The sequence below is a fragment of the Pan troglodytes genome, chromosome 6 (genome assembly GCF_028858775.2).
Source record: "Pan troglodytes isolate AG18354 chromosome 6, NHGRI_mPanTro3-v2.0_pri, whole genome shotgun sequence".
In the NCBI taxonomy this organism is placed as follows: Eukaryota; Metazoa; Chordata; class Mammalia; order Primates; family Hominidae; genus Pan; species Pan troglodytes.
In genome coordinates this window covers 119,130,612-119,149,148 of record NC_072404.2, presented here as the reverse complement: position 1 = coordinate 119,149,148, position 18,537 = coordinate 119,130,612, and the positions used below count along the sequence as shown (strand labels likewise).

The 18,537-nt window shown below is 37.3% G+C and overlaps 1 protein-coding gene across 2 annotated transcripts in view; it reads left to right on the top strand.

Annotated features, from left to right (window-relative positions):
- Window positions 1-18,537, top strand: part of RELN (reelin) — a 522,571-nt gene that overhangs the window by 235,022 nt on the left and 269,012 nt on the right. For both annotated transcript variants that reach the window (XM_003318728.5, XM_054656222.2), the window contains exon 6: window positions 729-807. In XM_003318728.5, the coding sequence (XP_003318776.2) occupies window positions 729-807 (79 nt within the window). The remainder of the gene's footprint in view (window positions 1-728; window positions 808-18,537) is intronic.

Below are 18,537 nucleotides of genomic sequence, written 5' to 3'. Positions count from 1 at the left end.
GGCCAGTGATGATGAGCATTTTTTCATGTGTTTTTTGGCTGCATAAATGTCTTCTTTTGAGAAGTGTCTGTTCATGTCCTTCGCCCACTTTTTGATGGGGTTGTTTGTTTTTTTCTTGTAAATTTGTTTGAATTCATTGTAGATTCTGGATATTAGCCCTTTGTCAGATGAGTAGGTTGCGAAAATTTTCTCCCATTCTGTAGGTTGCCTGTTCACTCTGATGGTAGTTTCTTTTGCTGTGCAGAAGCTCTTTAGTTTAATTAGATCCCATTTGTCAATTTTGTCTTTTGTTGCCATTGCTTTTGGTGTTTTAGACATGAAGTCCTTGCCCATGCCTATGTCCTGAATGGTAATGCCTAGGTTTTCTTCTAGGGTTTTTATGGTTTTAGGTCTAACGTTTAAGTCTTTAATCCATCTTGAATTCATTTTTGTATAAGGTGTAAGGAAGGGATCCAGTTTCAGCTTCCTACATATGGCTAGCCAGTTTTCCCAGCACCATTTATTAAATAGGGAATCCTTTCCCCATTGCTTGTTTTTCTCAGGTTTGTCAAAGATCAGATAGTTGTAGATATGTAGCGTTATTTCTGAGGGCTCTGTTCTGTTCCATTGAGGTAAAATTTAGTTTTAAGATACATAATTCTTCATAAATACAGCATGTTGGCACTTGTGTTTAGCTAAATGTACTGTTGTAGTATATTTCTTTCCTAAATACTTCCTTTTTCTTTTAGCTGAAATACATAGTGACAGCATTATCCTGAGAGATGACTTTGACTCCTACCACCAACTGCAATTAAATCCAAATATATGGTAAGTTACAGGAACATTCCTCACTTTGGTTTGCTTAATGTAACAAATGATGCTGACTGCTCCTTTAAGGAGCAGTTACTTAAAATTAAGTTGATCTTCAGTGCTAAGGTTTCAGTGAGACTTGTTAAGCTATGGAACTGGGCTTAATGTAGACTGCATATAATGTCTATTACTTGACTTCTTTAAGAACTGAATCCAGGTTCTCCTCAAAGCCATGAGTGTGGTTAGATTTTTTTTTCAGTTTTACAATATCCTTCCATAGAAAATATTATGCTATTATATGTCTAATAATTTCATTCATGCCAAGCAAAGAAGGGAAATGGTTTATCTGAAATGACAAATGATTTGAGTCATACTTCCAAATAATTGCTAAATTATTAGGTCAACTCATTATGTATACTCCAGTCTTTCCTTCAAAAGCTGTTTAAGTGTAACTCTGTGGGATTTTTGAGGGGAAATAAAGAATGAGCCAAAATTCACTCATTAAAAACTTGTCTAATACACAAATGGATGCCTGAATTTGTTGGCAATCTGTTGCATTTTTGCTGACTTTGAAGAAATAGGTCTGTCGACCCAGAGTTACAATGAAAATCAATTTGCATAATTTGGAACAATATCTGAATTTGGATTTTCTATTATACTAAATGTTTTTTGTTTGGACAGAAGAGTTCAAGATAAATTAGAAACTCTAAAGTAAACTAAGTTCAAGTAATGTAATACTCAAGACTAAAAAGAAAATAATAATTTCATCCTTGAATGTCAGCATATGATATTCATTTCTGTTTTATTTTCACTTTTTAACAAATATTTAGCAATACTCATTTTATTTTTATAGTAAATTAAACAGAGGTATGGTTCCCTCAAGTAACAAATGGTTTAGTAGAGAAGACACTAAGACCACATCTTTAAAAAGCTTGTGATACAGGATAGAAATCCTTAAATGTGTTCCAAAGAGGAGTTCCAAAGAAAGGAGAGATGACTCTGGTGGGAGTTTGTTGCAGAAAGTTGCCCTTGACCTAAGAGGTGAAGATGACATATAGAGTGTTGAGGCTTCAGTATTACACAAGAAACTTTTATTTCTTTTCTAGAAAGAAATATAGATCTAGATAGTATAAATATAGAAAAAAAATATTATCAGGCTAGCCAGAAAGTCTAGTCATAAAGTCTTATACTTTATATGCCATTTAAAGAAACAGTTTATCAATAGAACTCTGCTTCCCTAAATATACATTTTCTTAAAATAAATTGAAAATCTTTATTAATAAGAGGCCAAAAAAAAAAAAAACCTTTCTAAGTGCCACTTTTACCCAGGAAAAGTTTTTTCCTTCAGACATTTTGCTTTTTTATATTCCATTAATATAGATGTTATCATATGATTTGTTTCTTTCAGGGCAAATTCATTTCTGTCAAGGTAATTCATTTTCTTCAGTGAGTTTTCTTGACAAATACAAAATGTGACTGTTCAGTGGTGCAAATTCTGTTGTTGTTTAAATCAATAAAATGTGATTGATTTTTCTTTGCCCATTTTCATGACTGATCTGATAGATGCTTTCTTGACCAAAGTTATGGATTTTATGTCTCTTTTACTTAAGCTGTGGTTTTTCCTAACTTTTTTAAAAAAAGTTTTTTCCTAATTTTTAAAACAATCCTTTTTTATCTTTAAAAGCCGAGTCCTTCTGCTTTGTATCAAATATGCTTTGGAGTAATTTTACTTTATCCCTTATTGCCCACAGTCTCCTTCATTTAGCCTCTTTAAGATTCCAAAAAAAAAAAACAAAAAACAAAGTGAGAGTAGGGAACAGTGAAACTGTCATTATTTGAGAGATGACTGTTCTGTTAAACAAAAGGTGGCAGAGGCCCTGATATCAGACTACCCTGGTTTGACTCATGACCAAGCCACTTGCCAAATGGATACCATGAGAAAAGCAAAAACCTGCTTCACCTCTATGAGCTCTATTTCTGTGCAGTAAAAGTAGGCAAATACCATTCTTTTTATTTTTTTTAATTTTATTATTATTATACTTTAAGTTTTAGGGTACATGTGCACAATGTGCAGGTTTGTTACATATATATACATGTGCCATGTTAGTGTGCTGCACCCATTAACTTGTCATTTAGCATTAGGTATATCTCCTAATGCTGTCCCTCCCTACTCCCCCCACCCCACAACAGGTCCCAGTGTGTGATGTTCCCCTTCCTGTGTCCATGTGTTCTCATTGTTCAATTCCCACCTATGAGTGAGAACATACGGCGTTTGGTTTTTTGTCCTTCTGATAGTTTGCTGAGAATGATGGTTTCCAGTTTCATCCATGTCCCTACAAAGGACATGAACTCATCATTTTTTATGGCTGCATAGTATTCCATGGTGTATATGTGCCACATTTTCTTAATCCAGTCTGTCATTGTTGGACATTTGGGTTGGTTCCAAGTCTTTGCTATCGTGAATAGTGCTGCTATAAACATACGTGTGCATGTGTCTTTATAGCAGCATGATTTATAGTCCTTTGGGTATATACCCAGTAATGGGATGGCTGGGTCCAATGGTATTTCTAGTTCTAGATCCCTGAGGAATCGCCACACTGACTTCCCCAATGGTTGAACTAGTTTACAGTCCCACCAACAGTGTAAAGGTGTTCCTATTTCTCCACATCCTCTCCAGCACCTGTTGTTTCCTGACTTTTTAATGATTGCCATTCTAACTGGTGTGAGATGGTATCTCACTGTGGTTTTGATTTGCATTTTTCTGATGGCCAGTGATGATGAGCATTTTTTCATTGTCTGTTGGCTGCGTAAATGTCTTCTTTTGAGAAGTGTCTGTTCATGTCCTTCGCCCACTTTTTGATGGGGTTGTTTGTTTTTTTCTTGTAAATTTGTTTGAATTCATTGTAGATTCTGGATACTAGCCCTTTGTCAGATGAGTAGATTGCAAAAATTTTCTCCCATTCTGTAGGTTGCCTGTTCACTCTGATGGTAGTTTCTTTTGCTGTGCAGAAGCTCTTCACTTTAATTAGATCCCATTTGTCAATTTTGTCTTTTGTTGCCATTGCTTTTGGTGTTTTAGTCATGAAGTCCTTGCCCATGCCTATGTCCTGAATGGTATTGCCTAGGTTTTCTTCTAGGGTTTTTATGATTTTAGGTCTAACATTTAAGTCTTTAATCCATCTTGAATTAATTTTTGTATAAGTTGTAAGGAAGGGATCCAGTTTCAGCTTTCTATGTATGGCTAGCCAGTTTTCCCAGCACCATTTATTAAATAGGGAATCCTTTCCCCATTGCTTGTTTTTCTCAGGTTTGTCAAAGATCAGATAGTTGTAGATATGCGGCATTATTTCTGAGGGCTCTGATCTGTTCTATTGGTCTATATCTCTGTTTTGGTACCAGTACCTTGCTGTTTTGGTTACTGTAGCCTTGTAGTATAGTTTGAAGTCAGGTAGCGTGATGCCTCCAGCTTTCTTCTTTTGGCTTAGGATTGACTTGGCAATGCAGGCTCTTTTTTGGTTCCATATGAACTTTAAAGTAGTGGTTTCCAATTCTGTGAAGAAAGTCATTGGTAGCTTGATGGGGATGGCATTGAATCTATAAATTACCTTGGGCAGTATGGCCATTTTCACGATATTGATTCTTCCTACCCATGAGCATGGAATGTTCTTCCATTTGTTTGTATCATCTTTTATTTCATTGAGCAGTGGTTTGTAGTTCTCCTTGAAGAGGTCCTTCACATCCCTTGTAAGTTGGATTCCTAGGTATTTTATTCTCTTTGAAGCAATTGTGAATGGGAGTTCACTCATGATTTGGCTCTCTGTTTGTCTGTTATTGGTGCATAAGAATGCTTGTGATTTTTGCACATTGATTTTATATCCTGAGACTTTGCTAAAGTTGCTTATCAGCTTGTGGAGATTTTGGGCTGAGACGATGGGGTTTTCTAGATATACAATCATGTCATCTGCAAACAGGGACAATTTGACTTCCTCTTTTCCTAATTGAATACCCTTCATTTCCTTCTCCTGCCTAATTGCCCTGGCCAGAACTTCCAACACTATGTTGAATAGGAGTGGTGAGAGAGGGCATCCCTGTCTTGTGCCAGTTTTCAAAGGGAATGCTTCCAGTTTTTGCCCACTCAGTATGATATTGGCTGTGGGTTTGTCATAGATAGCTCTTATTATTTTGAGATACATCCCATCAATAACTAATTTATTGAGAGTTTTTAGCATGAAGGGCTGTGGAATTTTGTCAAAGGCCTTTTCTGCATCTATTGAGATAATCATGTGGTTTTTGTCTTTGGTTCTGTTTATATGGTGGATTACATTTATTGATTTGCATATGTTGAACCAGCCTTGCATCCCAGGGATGAAGCTCACTTGATCATGGTGGATAACCTTTTTGATGTGCTGCTGGATTTGGTTTTCCAGTATTATATTGAGGATTTTTGCATCAGTGTTCATCAAGGATATTGGTCTAAAATTCTCTTTTTTGGCTGTGTCTCTGCCAGGCTTTGGAATCAGGATGATACTGGGGTCATAAAATGAGTTAGGGAGGATTCTCTCTTTTTCTATTGATTGGAATAGTTTCAGAAGGAATGGTACCAGCTCCTCTTTGTACCTCTGGTAGAATTCGGCTGTGAATTCATCTGGTCCTGGACTTTTTTTGGTTGGTAAGTTATTGATTATTTCCTCAATTTCAGAGCCTGTTATTGGTCTATTCAGAGATTCAACTTCTTCCTGGTGTAGTCTTGGGAGGATGTATGTGTCAAGGAATTTATCCATTTCTTCTAGATTTTCTAGTTTATTTGCGTAGAGGTGTTTATAGTATTCTCTGATGGTAGTTTGTATTTCTGTGGGATTGGAAGTGATATCCCCTTTATCGTTTTTTATTGCGTCTATATGATTCTTCTCTCTTTTCTTCTTTATTAGTCTTGCTAGCGGTCTATCAATTTTGTTGATCTTTTCAAAATACCAGCTCCTGGATTCATTAATTTTTTGAATGGTTTTTTTGTGTCCCTGTTTCCTTCAGTTCTGCTCTGATTTTAGTTATTTCTTGCCTTCTGCTAGCTTTTGAATGTGTTTGCTCTTGCTTTTCTAGTTCTTTTAATTGTGATGTTAGGGTGTCAATTTTGGATCTTCCTGCTTTCTCTTGTGGGCATTTAGTGCTATAAATTTCCCTCTACACAGTGCTTTGAATGTGTCCCAGAGATTCTGGTATGTTGTGTCTTTGTTCTCATTGGTTTCAAAGAACATCTTTATTTTTGCCTTCATTTCATTATTTACCCAGTAGTCATTCAGGAGCAGGTTGTTCCGTTTCCATGTAGTTGAGCAGTTTTGAGTGAGTTTCTTAATCCTGAGTTCTAGTTTGATTGCACTGTGGTCTGAGAGATAGTTTATTATAATTTCTGTTCTTTTGCATTTGCTGAGGAGTGCTTTACTTCCAACTATGTGGTCAATTTTGGAGTAGGTGTGGTGTGGTGCTGAAAAGAATGTATATTCTGTTGATTTGGGGTGGAGAGTTCTGTAGATGTCTATTAGGTCCGCTTGGTGCAGAGCTGAGTTCAATTCCTGGGTATCCTTGTTAACTTTCTGTCTCGTTGATCTGTCTAATGTTGAAAGTGGGGTGTTAAAGTCTCCCATAATTATTGTGTGGGAGTCTAAGTCTCTTTGTAGGTCACTAAGGACTTGCTTTATGAATCTGGGTGCTCCTGTATTGGGTGCATATATATTTAGGATAGTTAGCTCTTCTTGTTGAATTGATCCCTTTACCATTATGTAACGGCCTTCTTTGTCTCTTTTGATCTTTGTTGGTTTAAAATCTGTTTTTTCCGAGACTAGGATTGCAACCCCTGCCTTTTTTTGTTTTCCATTTGCTTGGTAGATCTTCCTCCATCCCTTTATTTTGAGCCTATGTGTATCTGTGCACGTGAGATGGGTTTCCTGAATACAGCACACTGATGGGTCTTGACTCTTGATCTAATTTGCCAGTCTGTGTCTTTTAATTGGAGCATTTAGCCCATTTACATTTAAGGTTAATATTGTTATGTGTGAATTTGATTCTGTCATTATGATGTTAGCTGGTTATTTTGCTTGTTAGTTGATGCAGTTTCTTCCTAGCCTTGATGTTCTTTACAATTTGGCATGTTTTTGCAGTGGCTGGTACCGGTTGTTCCTTTCCATGTTTAGTGCTTCCTTCAGGAACTCTTTTAGGTCAGGCCTGCTAGTGACAAAATCTCTCAGTGTTTGCTTGTCTGTAAAGTATTTTATTTCTCCTTCACTTATGAAGCTTAGTTTGGCTGGATATGAAATTCTGGGTTGAAAATTCTTTTCTTTAAGAATGTTGAATATTGGTCCCCACTCTCTTCTGGCTTGTAGCGTTTCTGCCGAGAGATCAGCTGTTAGTCTGATGGGCTTCCCTTTGTGGGTAACCCGACCTTTCTCTCTTGCTGCCCTTAACATTTTTTCCTTCATTTCAACTTTGGTGAATCTGACAATCATGTGTCTTGCAGTTGCTCTTCTCAAGGAGTATCTTTGTGGCATTCTCTGTATTTCCTGAATTTGAATGTTGGCCTGCCTTGCTAGATTGGGGAAGTTCTCCTGGATAATATCCTGCAGAGTGTTTTCCAACTTGGTTCCATTCTCCCCGTCACTTCAGGTACACCAGTGAGACATAGATTTGGTCTTTTCACATAGTCCCATATTTCTTTTTTTTTTTTTAAGTCCCATATTTCATAGAGGATTTGTTCATTTCTTTTTATTCTTTCTCTAAACTTCTCTTCTCACTTCATTTCAGTCATTTCGTCTTCCATCACTGATGCCCTTTCTTCCAGTTGATCGCATCGGCTACTGAGGCTTCTGCATTCATCACGTAGCTCTCATGCCTTGGTTTTCAGCTCCATCAGGTCCTTTAAGGACTTCTCTGAATTGGTTATTCTAGTTATCTATTCGTCTAATTTTTTTTTTCAAAGCTTTTGACTTCTTTGCCATTGGTTTGAATTTCCTCCTGTAGCTCGGAGTAGTTTGATTGTCTAAAGACTTCTTCTGTCAACTCATCAAAGTCATTCTCCATCCAGTTTTGTTCCGTTGCTGGTGAGGAGCTGCATTCCTTTGGAGGAGGAGAGGCGCTCTGCTTTTTAGAGTTTCCAGTTTTTCTGTTCTGTTTTTTTCCCATCTTTGTGGTTTTATCTACCTTTGGTCTTTGATGATGGTGACGTACAGATGGGTTTTTGGTGTGGATGTCCTTTATGTTTGTTAGTTTTCCTTCTAACAGACAGAACCCTCATCTGCAGGTCTATTGGAGTTTGCTAGAGGTCCACTCCAGACCCTGTTTGCCTGGATATCAGCAGCGGTGGCTGCAGAACAGCAAATATTGGTGAACCTCAAATGTTGCTGCCTGATTGTTCCTGTGTAAGTTTTGTCTCAGAGGAGTACCTGGCCGTGTGAGGTGTCAGTCCGCCCCTACTGGGGGGTGCCTCCCAGTTAGGCTCCTTGGGGGTGAGGGACCCACTTGAGGAGTCAGTCTGCGTGTTCTCAGATCTCAAGCTGCGTGCTGGGAGAACCACTACTCTCTTCAAAGCTCACTTGGAAATGCAGAAATCACCCATCTTCTGCGTTGCTCACGCTGGTAGCTGTAGACCGGGGCTGTTCCTATTCGGCCATCTTGGCTCTTCTCCCCCTCAAATATCGTTCTTGCAGCATTGTATTACAGTTTCAGTATGAAGAGGTTTAGTGTATTGTAGGTGCTCAATACCCATCAGTTTCATCTCTCCCTTCCTCTCTTTCCCTCCCTGCCTGTCTTTTTCCTTCCCTTTCTCTCTCTTTCATCTCTTCCTCTCCCTTTCCCTCTCCTCCCTCTTCTCTTTTCTCTCCCACTTTTACTTCCCCTCACCCTCCTTTTCTTCCTTCTTCCCTCCCATCCTCATTTTTTTCTCTTGTGATATATTTGTACATTAGACTGTTTGTCCCTTCTAAGCCCAGACATGATGAAAACATTATTATTATTAAAATAATCTTAAGCTAATTTATTTAACTGAGTCCCCAAGTCTTCCTTCATTGCATTTTCATAAAAAACAAATGCCAAATTAAATATATTTATATTGTAAAATCTATGGAATATATATTGATGAAAATAGCATTACAGCAAAATCATAAAGGAGGGAAAAATCAGGTGTTAGATGTCTTGAACCCCTTAGAAGTCAATGTAAACTTCCTAAAGTCAGAAACAAGCATCTAGTGAAATCATATATCCCCATGAAATATTTCCAATAAACTAACAAAGCCCCACTTTGTTTTGGAAACTGATAAGCAGTTTTAACTCTCCCAAAGCTTCTATTTTCTTGCTACATGATTTGTCACTTGAGTTTTGTCCCTTATAATATTGTCTTTGATTCTCTTTACCCCAGAAAAGAATCAGAAACCCAGTGGAGCTTTGTAACAGTATGGAAAAGAGAATCCTTGTGGCAAACATGGTCCCTATGCCACTGCCACACACCACCAGATAGAAGCAAAGTGCCTGGGTATGCTGCATTTAGCCAAATTCCCATATCTGAATACACCACCAAATAATTTACCTCAAAAGAAAAAACGTGCTACTTATAAGAGCATATTTCTCCCCCAGGATTCTAAAAGCTTTATGTGAATTATTTACTCTGTACTTCTTATTGTTAAGCAAAAGAGAAATTAAGAAACTAGTTATGTCTGTACAATCTTAGAGAGGTAGGTCAATTTAAAAGTTAAAACACTCACAATGTATTTGCTTCCATTAACTTCACCTAATGAATTCAACTTTTAATTCTATTTCACATAATTCTTTCATATTCAAGTTTATCTCATTTACTAATTACTGTACATGTACATTAAAAATGAGGAACATAAAATGATATTATAAATGAAGGTAACAGATAAATTACTCTTCCAAGTTTTTTATGACAGTTGGAATAGAAATAAGAAACGTTTTTTATGTCAACTCAGTATTGAATGTACTATCTGTTCAGTTTGAATATTTGAAATTATTTAAAAATTTAAAAATTTATGTGGTTAAAATTTCAAATAATCCAAAAATATAAGCAGTAAAAATAAGCCTCCTTCCCACACTAGACCTTTATTCTTTCTCCAGGGTCAACAACTTGGGTAATAGTTTCTGTGAGTCCTTCTGGAAATTGTTTATGCTTACACAAGTGTAGCAGTTATGAATTCTGTCCAGAAACTTGAGTATCAGACAAATAAAACTTTCTTTATTCTTCCATAACCCAACCTAATTTCTTGGTATTCTCCTCCTCCTACCATGTTGGTGGAAACTTAATTTCAGTCAACTCTGGCTTGTCTCTTCTATTTTTTTTTTGTTTGTTTTTGAGCTAAGTGTCAGGTGTCTTATTAGTGCAAAGGTAGAAGGTAGAATGAGGATGAACCTCTGGTCCCCAGCCATCTATCTGTTCCTGCAGATACCCACTGTATCTTCCATTATCTCATCTAGTCTGGTGACTAGTCCACACAGCCCGGCTTCGTCCCTGTCCTCCCTCACCACTGTTTCCGAGCAGTGGTTCTGTTTTGAGCCCAGCCTGAGGGCATGGAGACTGTTCTGCTGTTCCCAGTCCTGGGCCATGGGCATCTTTTCTATGCTGTACTCTGGTGTGCAATTGTGCAACTCTGGTCCTTCTGCCTCCTTCATATGCAGAGCACAGATTCCTTCTATGCTTTGCCTCCTAGATCTCTCTGGGGCTCTGCTAGCCGTTCATATCCCCACTCCCCCAGCGGCTTCTGATTGACTTGTTTGAATGAGAGATGAGAAGTAAAGTTTTAAGTGAAGAGAGTAACAAAATCCCTTCATGTGAATATAATGGCAGCTCAGCCTTGATGAGAATGAAGCTTCTGCACTTTACCCTGGACCACAAGCACTATACCTCTGGAGCTCAACATGAATTGCATCAATTCCAATGTGCCATTGAACCCAAGAGGGTGAGGGAGAGTACAAATGAATGAATACCACTTTACCAGTGCTGTTAGCAAGTGTGTTCAATGTGGCTGCACCACTGATGAGAGAGGGCATCAATAGTGTCTTAGTCATACAGCAACAACCCTCCAAAACCTCCCCCAACAAAATGGGAAGGAAAACCTCGTATAACTAAATTCAGAAGAATGTAAGGGACCACAAATACGTCGTATTTTATTAACACTTTACTTATGCAGCTACTATTGAACATCAACTACATATCCATAGTTTCTTTTTATGAATTAAATTATTGCACTATAATATAAACACTGCCGTATTTTATGTGAATGGGGAAAATCTTGATTTTTTTGAAAAATAATTATACCTAAGAGCCAAAAACTAGAATCATCCCAGGAGTTCATCAACAGGAGGATGGATACACCACAGTGATATGTGCACACAATTGAATACTATTAACATTCAGCAATAAAGAGGAATGAATTATTGACAGTCGCAACAACATGGATGGATCTCAAGAAGTTTTAGTTGAATGAAAAGATGCCAGGCCAGGCACAATGGCTCACGCCTGTAATCTGAACACTTTAGGAGGCCAAGGCGGATGGATCACAAGGTCAAGATATCAAGACCATCCTGGCCAACGTGGTGAAACCCTGTCTCTATGAAAAATACAAAAATTAGCTGGGCGTGGTGGCATGCAGCTGTAGTCCCAGCTACTCGGGAGGCTGAGGCAGGAGAATCACTTGAACCCAGGAGGCAGAGGTTGCAGTGAGCCGAGATAATGCCACTGCACTCCAGCCTGGTGACAGAGTGAGCCTCTGTCTCAAAAAAAAAAAAAAAAAAAAAAAAAGGAAGGAAGGAAAGATGCCAGACCCAAGAGTTCATTCCAGTTATATGAAATCCAGATTAGGCAAAGTTAACATGATAGAAATAAGATCAGTAGTTGTTTCGGGGACAGAGAGTTGACTGGGAAAGGGCATGAGGCACCTCTCTGGGGTGATGATTATGTTGTTTATCGTGAGAGGATGTGGGTTACATAGATGGATGCATTTTCAGAACTTGAGATCTGTGTATCTCATTGTGTGTAAATTTCCCTCAGTAAAAATTTCAATAAGAAGAAAGGCAATGAAAAAAATAAGACATAGGAGATATTTCTGATTCATAACTTGAGACAGAGACTGCAAAGGAACTAAAACATGAATGGATTTTAGTTTTCTCAAGAAGAGTTTTACCCTCTAAGCAATTACAAAGCCAGAGAGGATCTTTGTTTTACTTAAGTTATCCCTTTAATGCTTATTTTCCGAAGATCACAGAAGGCATCCAGAGCTCTAATATCACCAGGCTCTGATGTTCTAGTGGGAAATGTAGAACTATTAAAAAACACAATGATAACTGGCAACTAGATGACAACAGATGTTTCCCCTCCAGCACAATGATAGAACAATAATAATAGCAGAGATGCCCTACTCAGCAGAGATCAGGGAAGAACAGGAGTTACTCCTCAGAAATAGCATCTTAGATGACTGGGTTGTGATGCCAACAGAGATGTGAAACATCAAGAAAGCCACAAATAAAGTTGTTTCAGGTCCTGTGGTACAAGAAGAGCTCCATCAGTTGGATAATGATACAGAAAGGTCCACAATTTACAACAAAGGAAGCTAAAGCCATGAGTGGCATTGCATTGGATTGCTAGAATCAAGAAAAGACTAGAACATTTCCATTTTCATATGTAAATGACAATATTACAGGACCGGGGAAATAGCGATCACAGACTCTGCAGCATCTGGTATTCTCTTGAAAATACTAATTTGTTGGAGCAATTAATATGAAATAAGGAAAAAGATTGGTGATTTGGCTTACTAAAATTCCTTTGAGAAACATAATTGTCTGAACAAAGAGTATAGAAATACTGAGATTTCAAGATGATGGGTGAGTTATTCTAGCTGGAACTTTATTTAATAATAGCTTAGCCCATAAACGAAAAGAGGTGAAACAAGCAGTAAAACCACTTTATAGTTCATTAGTATCTTGGACAACCCCCATGCCATAAATAATAAAAAACAGAGGACTCCTCCATTTAGTAGCCAAGTGTGAGAACTACAATATAAGTGGAGTTTCTAGGTAATCAGAAAGAAGTAAGACTGATGAACAAACTGAGAAATAAATTGGATAATAAAAGTATCTCCACTTTGCTCAGTGTCCAAAACGCGCATGGGCAGTGAGCCGGAAAGACAGTGCTGGTGAAAGGGAGCATAAACCTTTCATTTTCTCAACAGCAAGTGGCTACAGGAGATGGTGAATAGATGAAAAAAATCAGACACAATAAATATTTTCTCTGATGACATACCCTTGCCAGAACCTCTCGTATATCTGTGCATTTTCAGGTTATGGCATTATCATTTAATATTTGGAGTTTAATGGTTCACTGTTTTGATCATATATGAATCTTTCTCTACTTTTTCTCTAATCTCCTCCGTCTTGATTTCTTCACCACTTGCTGCTCTCTCTTACTTTTTCTTCTCTTTTGTTAATAACTTTTTTCTCTTATTACAAAACTCTTCTCTAAGTTTCCTCTCTAGCTTCCTCCCCCTCATTCCCCTCTTTTTCTATCATGATGTAATTGCTCCAGGGAAAAGCTTCATCTACAATAGAAAGGTTAACCAGGGGGTGTCCAACTAATAAAATAAGGTGTGAATCCAGAGGTTTATTACTTCCTTGTTTAATTTCTGCTTTAGGTGGCAAAAACAAGAGCTCACTCAAAGGAATAAAATGTCAAGTACATTTGAAACAAGCAAGAAAATATTTCTTCAAGCAGCATGTAGTGGAATTTACCATAGTAGGAGGTCAGAATATTGTGTGCAGTAGTAAGATTTTAGAGGTGTTATTTTTAACCCAAATAACGTTTGTCATTCGTACCTGTTAATGAAGACGAGATCGAATTTTTTAACTCCCTAGTGAAATAAGAAGAGTTATCTTACCTTCCTCAGTGAAAAGTAATGAGAAAGAATGAGCTATAAATGGAGTTTGTCATTTTCACATTTACAGCATGTGTTAGCTCCTTAGAAAAAAAGACATGACATAGTTGAAGGTAATATTCTCAGTCTTATACAATGAACTTTCCTTGCTGTTTCTCTAAAAAGATTCCACATTTACAAAGAGGATAGGATTTTTAAAAAATTAAGCTTGATCTTTCATTTCTTGAAAATGATCATGTGAATTGCTTACAGGTGTAATGGTCATGCCCTCTTTATTATAAAACATCTATATTGTAAAATATGGTCAGAAGTTGAGTATTTGGTTGTTGAGGTTTGAATGGAAGGTACAAAGAGTTCTAATGTCTCGGAATAAGTCAGCTGACAGCCCAGCTACCAAATGGCCGGCAAGGTCTGATTTACTTTGATGAATTCATCAGTCCTTGATTTGACCTTGCTTTGCAAGCTCACACCTCAGATTCTTGTTAGCACAGGCAGTGTGATCTGTACCTGGGGGTGCAGACACATTATCTTTGGGTCAGGAAATTACAAGAAACTTTTCTTTTCCTTTTTCGGTTTTAAAGAACTTTAAGTAATCAGAACAAAAGTTAAAATTATCTGACTATCTCCATTCAGAAATACTGGTGAATGTGGCTCAGAAATGCAAGCTTATAGAATGCCAGATTGCTTCTGGTGGAGCTGATCGTCAGACACTGACCCCTTCTGTGGCAATACATTATGGAGAGATAATATGATGTCCTTGGTCTTGGGGACAAATTACATGTATCTCAAATGAGAATTTGATGATAACTGATTGTCAGTGAGTTTCTAGGTGATTAACTTGCTTCAGCAGAGTACCTGACTACAGGCTGAGTGATTTCACCGTGATCTAAAAAGAATGAGTCATGCCATTAGACTGCTCTTGAGAAAACAATATTTCAGCTATTTATTGTTATCAAAATGATGTCACCACCAACCATTCATAAATCTCTGGTTGTGCAAAGGAGCTCAATTTTCTCATTCATCCTCCTCCTCTTTCCTGCATCCTGAGAGCCCGTCTGAGTCACTGCTATGTGGGAACCCCAGACTACAGGGACATTTCACTTCATCTTCCTCTGTGCCCGATGAATGGGTGGTTGAGCATATTTTCATGCCTAATAATTTAAAAATCAGGATTAAAAAACACAGTTATATCTTCAGAAGCATACTCTCTACTGTTCAAAGGTACCATCACATGTAATACTTTGTCCCATGAAAAAAAACAGCCACCTGAATAATAAATAAAAAAAAGTAGAGAACTAATAACAAAATAACAAGCTTGCAATCTACCAAGGAGCTTGTTACAGTGGAAGACAAAACCCTGGTTCAAAGCCTTTCTTTTTCTTTTATGTTTATGGTTTGATCCTATTTTTTTTTTGGTCAGCAAGTACCAGTCTTTATATTTACTGATTCTTTTATGTTTTTGTTAGTGAAAAAAAAAGAGATGGTGTACATATAAAATAGATTGTGATGAATTATCTAAGAATATATATAGCCAAAGGGGTACTGAATTTGATTGTCATGTACTTCAGCCCAGTGAATTCACTGTTAATGTTTTTTATGAAGTCCACTCATCGCTCTACTTTTTGTACATTTTTATCAGAAAAACAAAAAAATTATCCTATAATTGAAAAAACAGTTTTTAAGAAAAGTTATTGTAAATTTTCAAAATAAATGTTCACCGTCAAAATGACAAACATTCCTTGAAATGTACATTGTTTTTATATAATTGGAATTTTTCCCTCACTAGCTGCATTAGGCAGAACGCAAACAATATTGGATAAGAAATCAGGCAACCTGAATTCTAGTCCTGTTTCATCATCATGAGGGAGTGATGAGATGCAGTGATATTTCAAGTCCCCTCTCACTTGATGATCTGTAAACTGAAGTAATAGATAAGCTTGATGTGGAACCTAAGCATGTGATAAATTGGTTCAGAGAAGGTTTAATAAGTTCAAGCTTTCAATGGTTTTTGAGGATTGCTAGCATTTCCCTTAAAATGTCTTTTAATCATATTGTTCATGGCAAAATATATTTTTGAGGTGGACAATCCATATGATACGCCAAGGTATTTGTCAGATTCTTACGTTCTGTTTTTCATATTGGGAAATATAAAAGGGGAAAAGCATTCTTAGATTACAGAAACATTTAGTATTACTTTTACTATTAGGCAGAGAAGCAATTCATTTCTGATCCTTAGGTTGAGAGGTCACATTCCTTTTCAAATTGAACAACAGAAGTCTGTTTAACTGGGATTATTGAAAACTTCCTTCTTCCCACAAATCTCTGAAGAATATGTTACCTAACATTACAAAGCCCGACATTTTCCTGAGAACATGAGAAAGTGGAAAACATTTAATTTTGAGGTTACAGATTTATACGTCGGCAATAAACAACAGTAGTTTTTGTTTTTGTTTTTGTTTTGCACTGAGCCTAAAGAAAATTGAACCACTCATTATCCCGCAAATCAAATCCTAGTTCTTAGGAACTCATAGAACTTTTCCATAAAGGAAGAGTAGAATTTCAGATTACTTGTGGTCTTTATAGAGAACATTTTTTTAAATTATACTTTAAGTTTTAGGGTACATGTGCACATTGTGCAGGTTAGTTACATACGTATACATGTGCCATGCTGGTGCGCTGCACCCACTAACTCGTCATCTAGCATTAGGTATATCTCCCAATGCTATCCCTCCCCCCTCCCCCCACCCCACAACAGTCCCCAGAGTGTGATGTTCCCCTTCCTGTGTCCATGTGATCTCATTGTTCAATTCCCACCTATGAGTGAGAATATGCGGTGTCTGGTTTTTTGTTCTTGCGATAGTTTACTGAGAATGATGATTTCCAATTTCATCCATGTCCCTACAAAGGACATGAACTCATCATTTTTTATGGCTGCATAGTATTCCACGGTGTATATGTGCCACATTTTCTTAATCCAGTCTGTCAGTGTTGGACATTTGGGTTGGTTCCAAGTCTTTGCTATTGTGAATAATGGCGCAATAAACATACGTGTGCATATGTCTTTATAGCAGCATGATTTATAGACCTTTGGGTATATACCCAGTAATGGGATGGCTGGGTCAAATGGTATTTCTAGTTCTAGATCCCTGAGGAATCGCCACACTGACGTCCCCAATGGTTGAACTAGTTTCCAGTCCCACCAACAGTGTAAAAGTGTTCCTATTTCTCCACGTCCTCTCCAGCACCTGTTGTTTCCTGACTTTTTAATGATTGCCATTCTAACTGGTGTGAGATGGTATCTCATTGTGGTTTTGATTTGCATTTCTCTGATGGCCAGTGATGATGAGCATTTTTTCATGTGTTTTTTAGCTGCATAAATGTCTTCTTTTGAGAAGTGTCTGTTCATGTCCTTCACCCACTTTTTGATGGGGTTGTTTGTTTTTTTCTTGTAAATTTGTTTGAGTTCATTGTAGAGACTTAAACGTTAGACCTAAAACCATAAAAACCCTAGAAGAAAACCTAGGCATTACCATTCAGGACATAGGCATGGGCAAGGACTTCATGTCTAAAACACCAAAAGCAATGGCAACAAAAGACAAAATTGACAAATGGGATCTAATTAAACTAAAGAGCTTCTGCACAGCAAAAGAAACTACCATCAGAGTGAACAGGCAACCTACAAAATGGGAGAAAATTTTCGCAACCTACTTATAGAGAACATTTTTGGGGGTTAAATACCTCACTGCACTCAACCAAGTTAAATTGTTAGACACAGAGGCATTCTGAGAAAGTGAGGAGGGTAGGACTGAAAGAGCACTTATGCATTTAAGTATTGTTTCAAATTCTGGGGTAAGCCAGGAATTACTTTCCTTGGAATTTGAATGTTTATTTATATCCATAGGTTTTTAAAATTCACCTCGTCTTTCACATGGATCACTATTCTCTTCTTGGAAGCCATGACCACCAGTTGCCCTCTGTACTGTCTTGCCTGGTCTCCCTTAGGATCATTGTGTTCATCATGAAATTATGATTTATCTTTCCCTTTATCATAATGGTATTCATATGTGTAGTTGTACAATACTTTATTGATAGAAAAAAATATTAGGAAGATCACCTTAATGGGCAGCACAGATTAAGAACATGCATAGAAATGAACCCCACCGCCAATAATTATGGGGAAGTAAATGGAGATACACTTGGATTGATACACACTGAAGGATTATGATGATGGTTTGAGCTTTCCAGAAACTAGACCGTGGGCAATCTGATTGTTCCCCAGGGATTCATTCTTGGACCTTTTCTCTTCTTACTTTGTATATCCTCCCTTATCCCGAGGACCCTAAAGATATACACTCCCATGATTTCAACTATATCCTAAACTGTCATATCAGTCCCAATCTCCTTTATCTGAAAGTTCAGCTGATCATCTCCAATTTTCAGTGTAACTAAAAAGCAGGCAGTTTCCAAGCCCTCTAATTCTCTAGAGTTGTGTTGTCCAACATGGTAGGCACTAGTCACATACGGCTGTGGAGCACTTGAAATGTGGCTAGTCTGAATTGAGATGTGCTGTAAGCATAGAATACACCCCATAATTTGAAGACAGTATTTAAAAATGTAAACAGTGTAATTAATAATTTTTATATTACTTACATGTGAAAATATAATTGAATATATTGAGTTAAATAAAACATCTTGTTAAAATTAATGTTTCTTTTTAATGCAACCATTAGAAGTGGAAAATGAAAAAAGTGGCTTACATTAGGTTTTTATAGAGCAGTGGAAGGTGTCCACTTTGCTCCATCCCACCTTATTTCAAGGCACCATTATA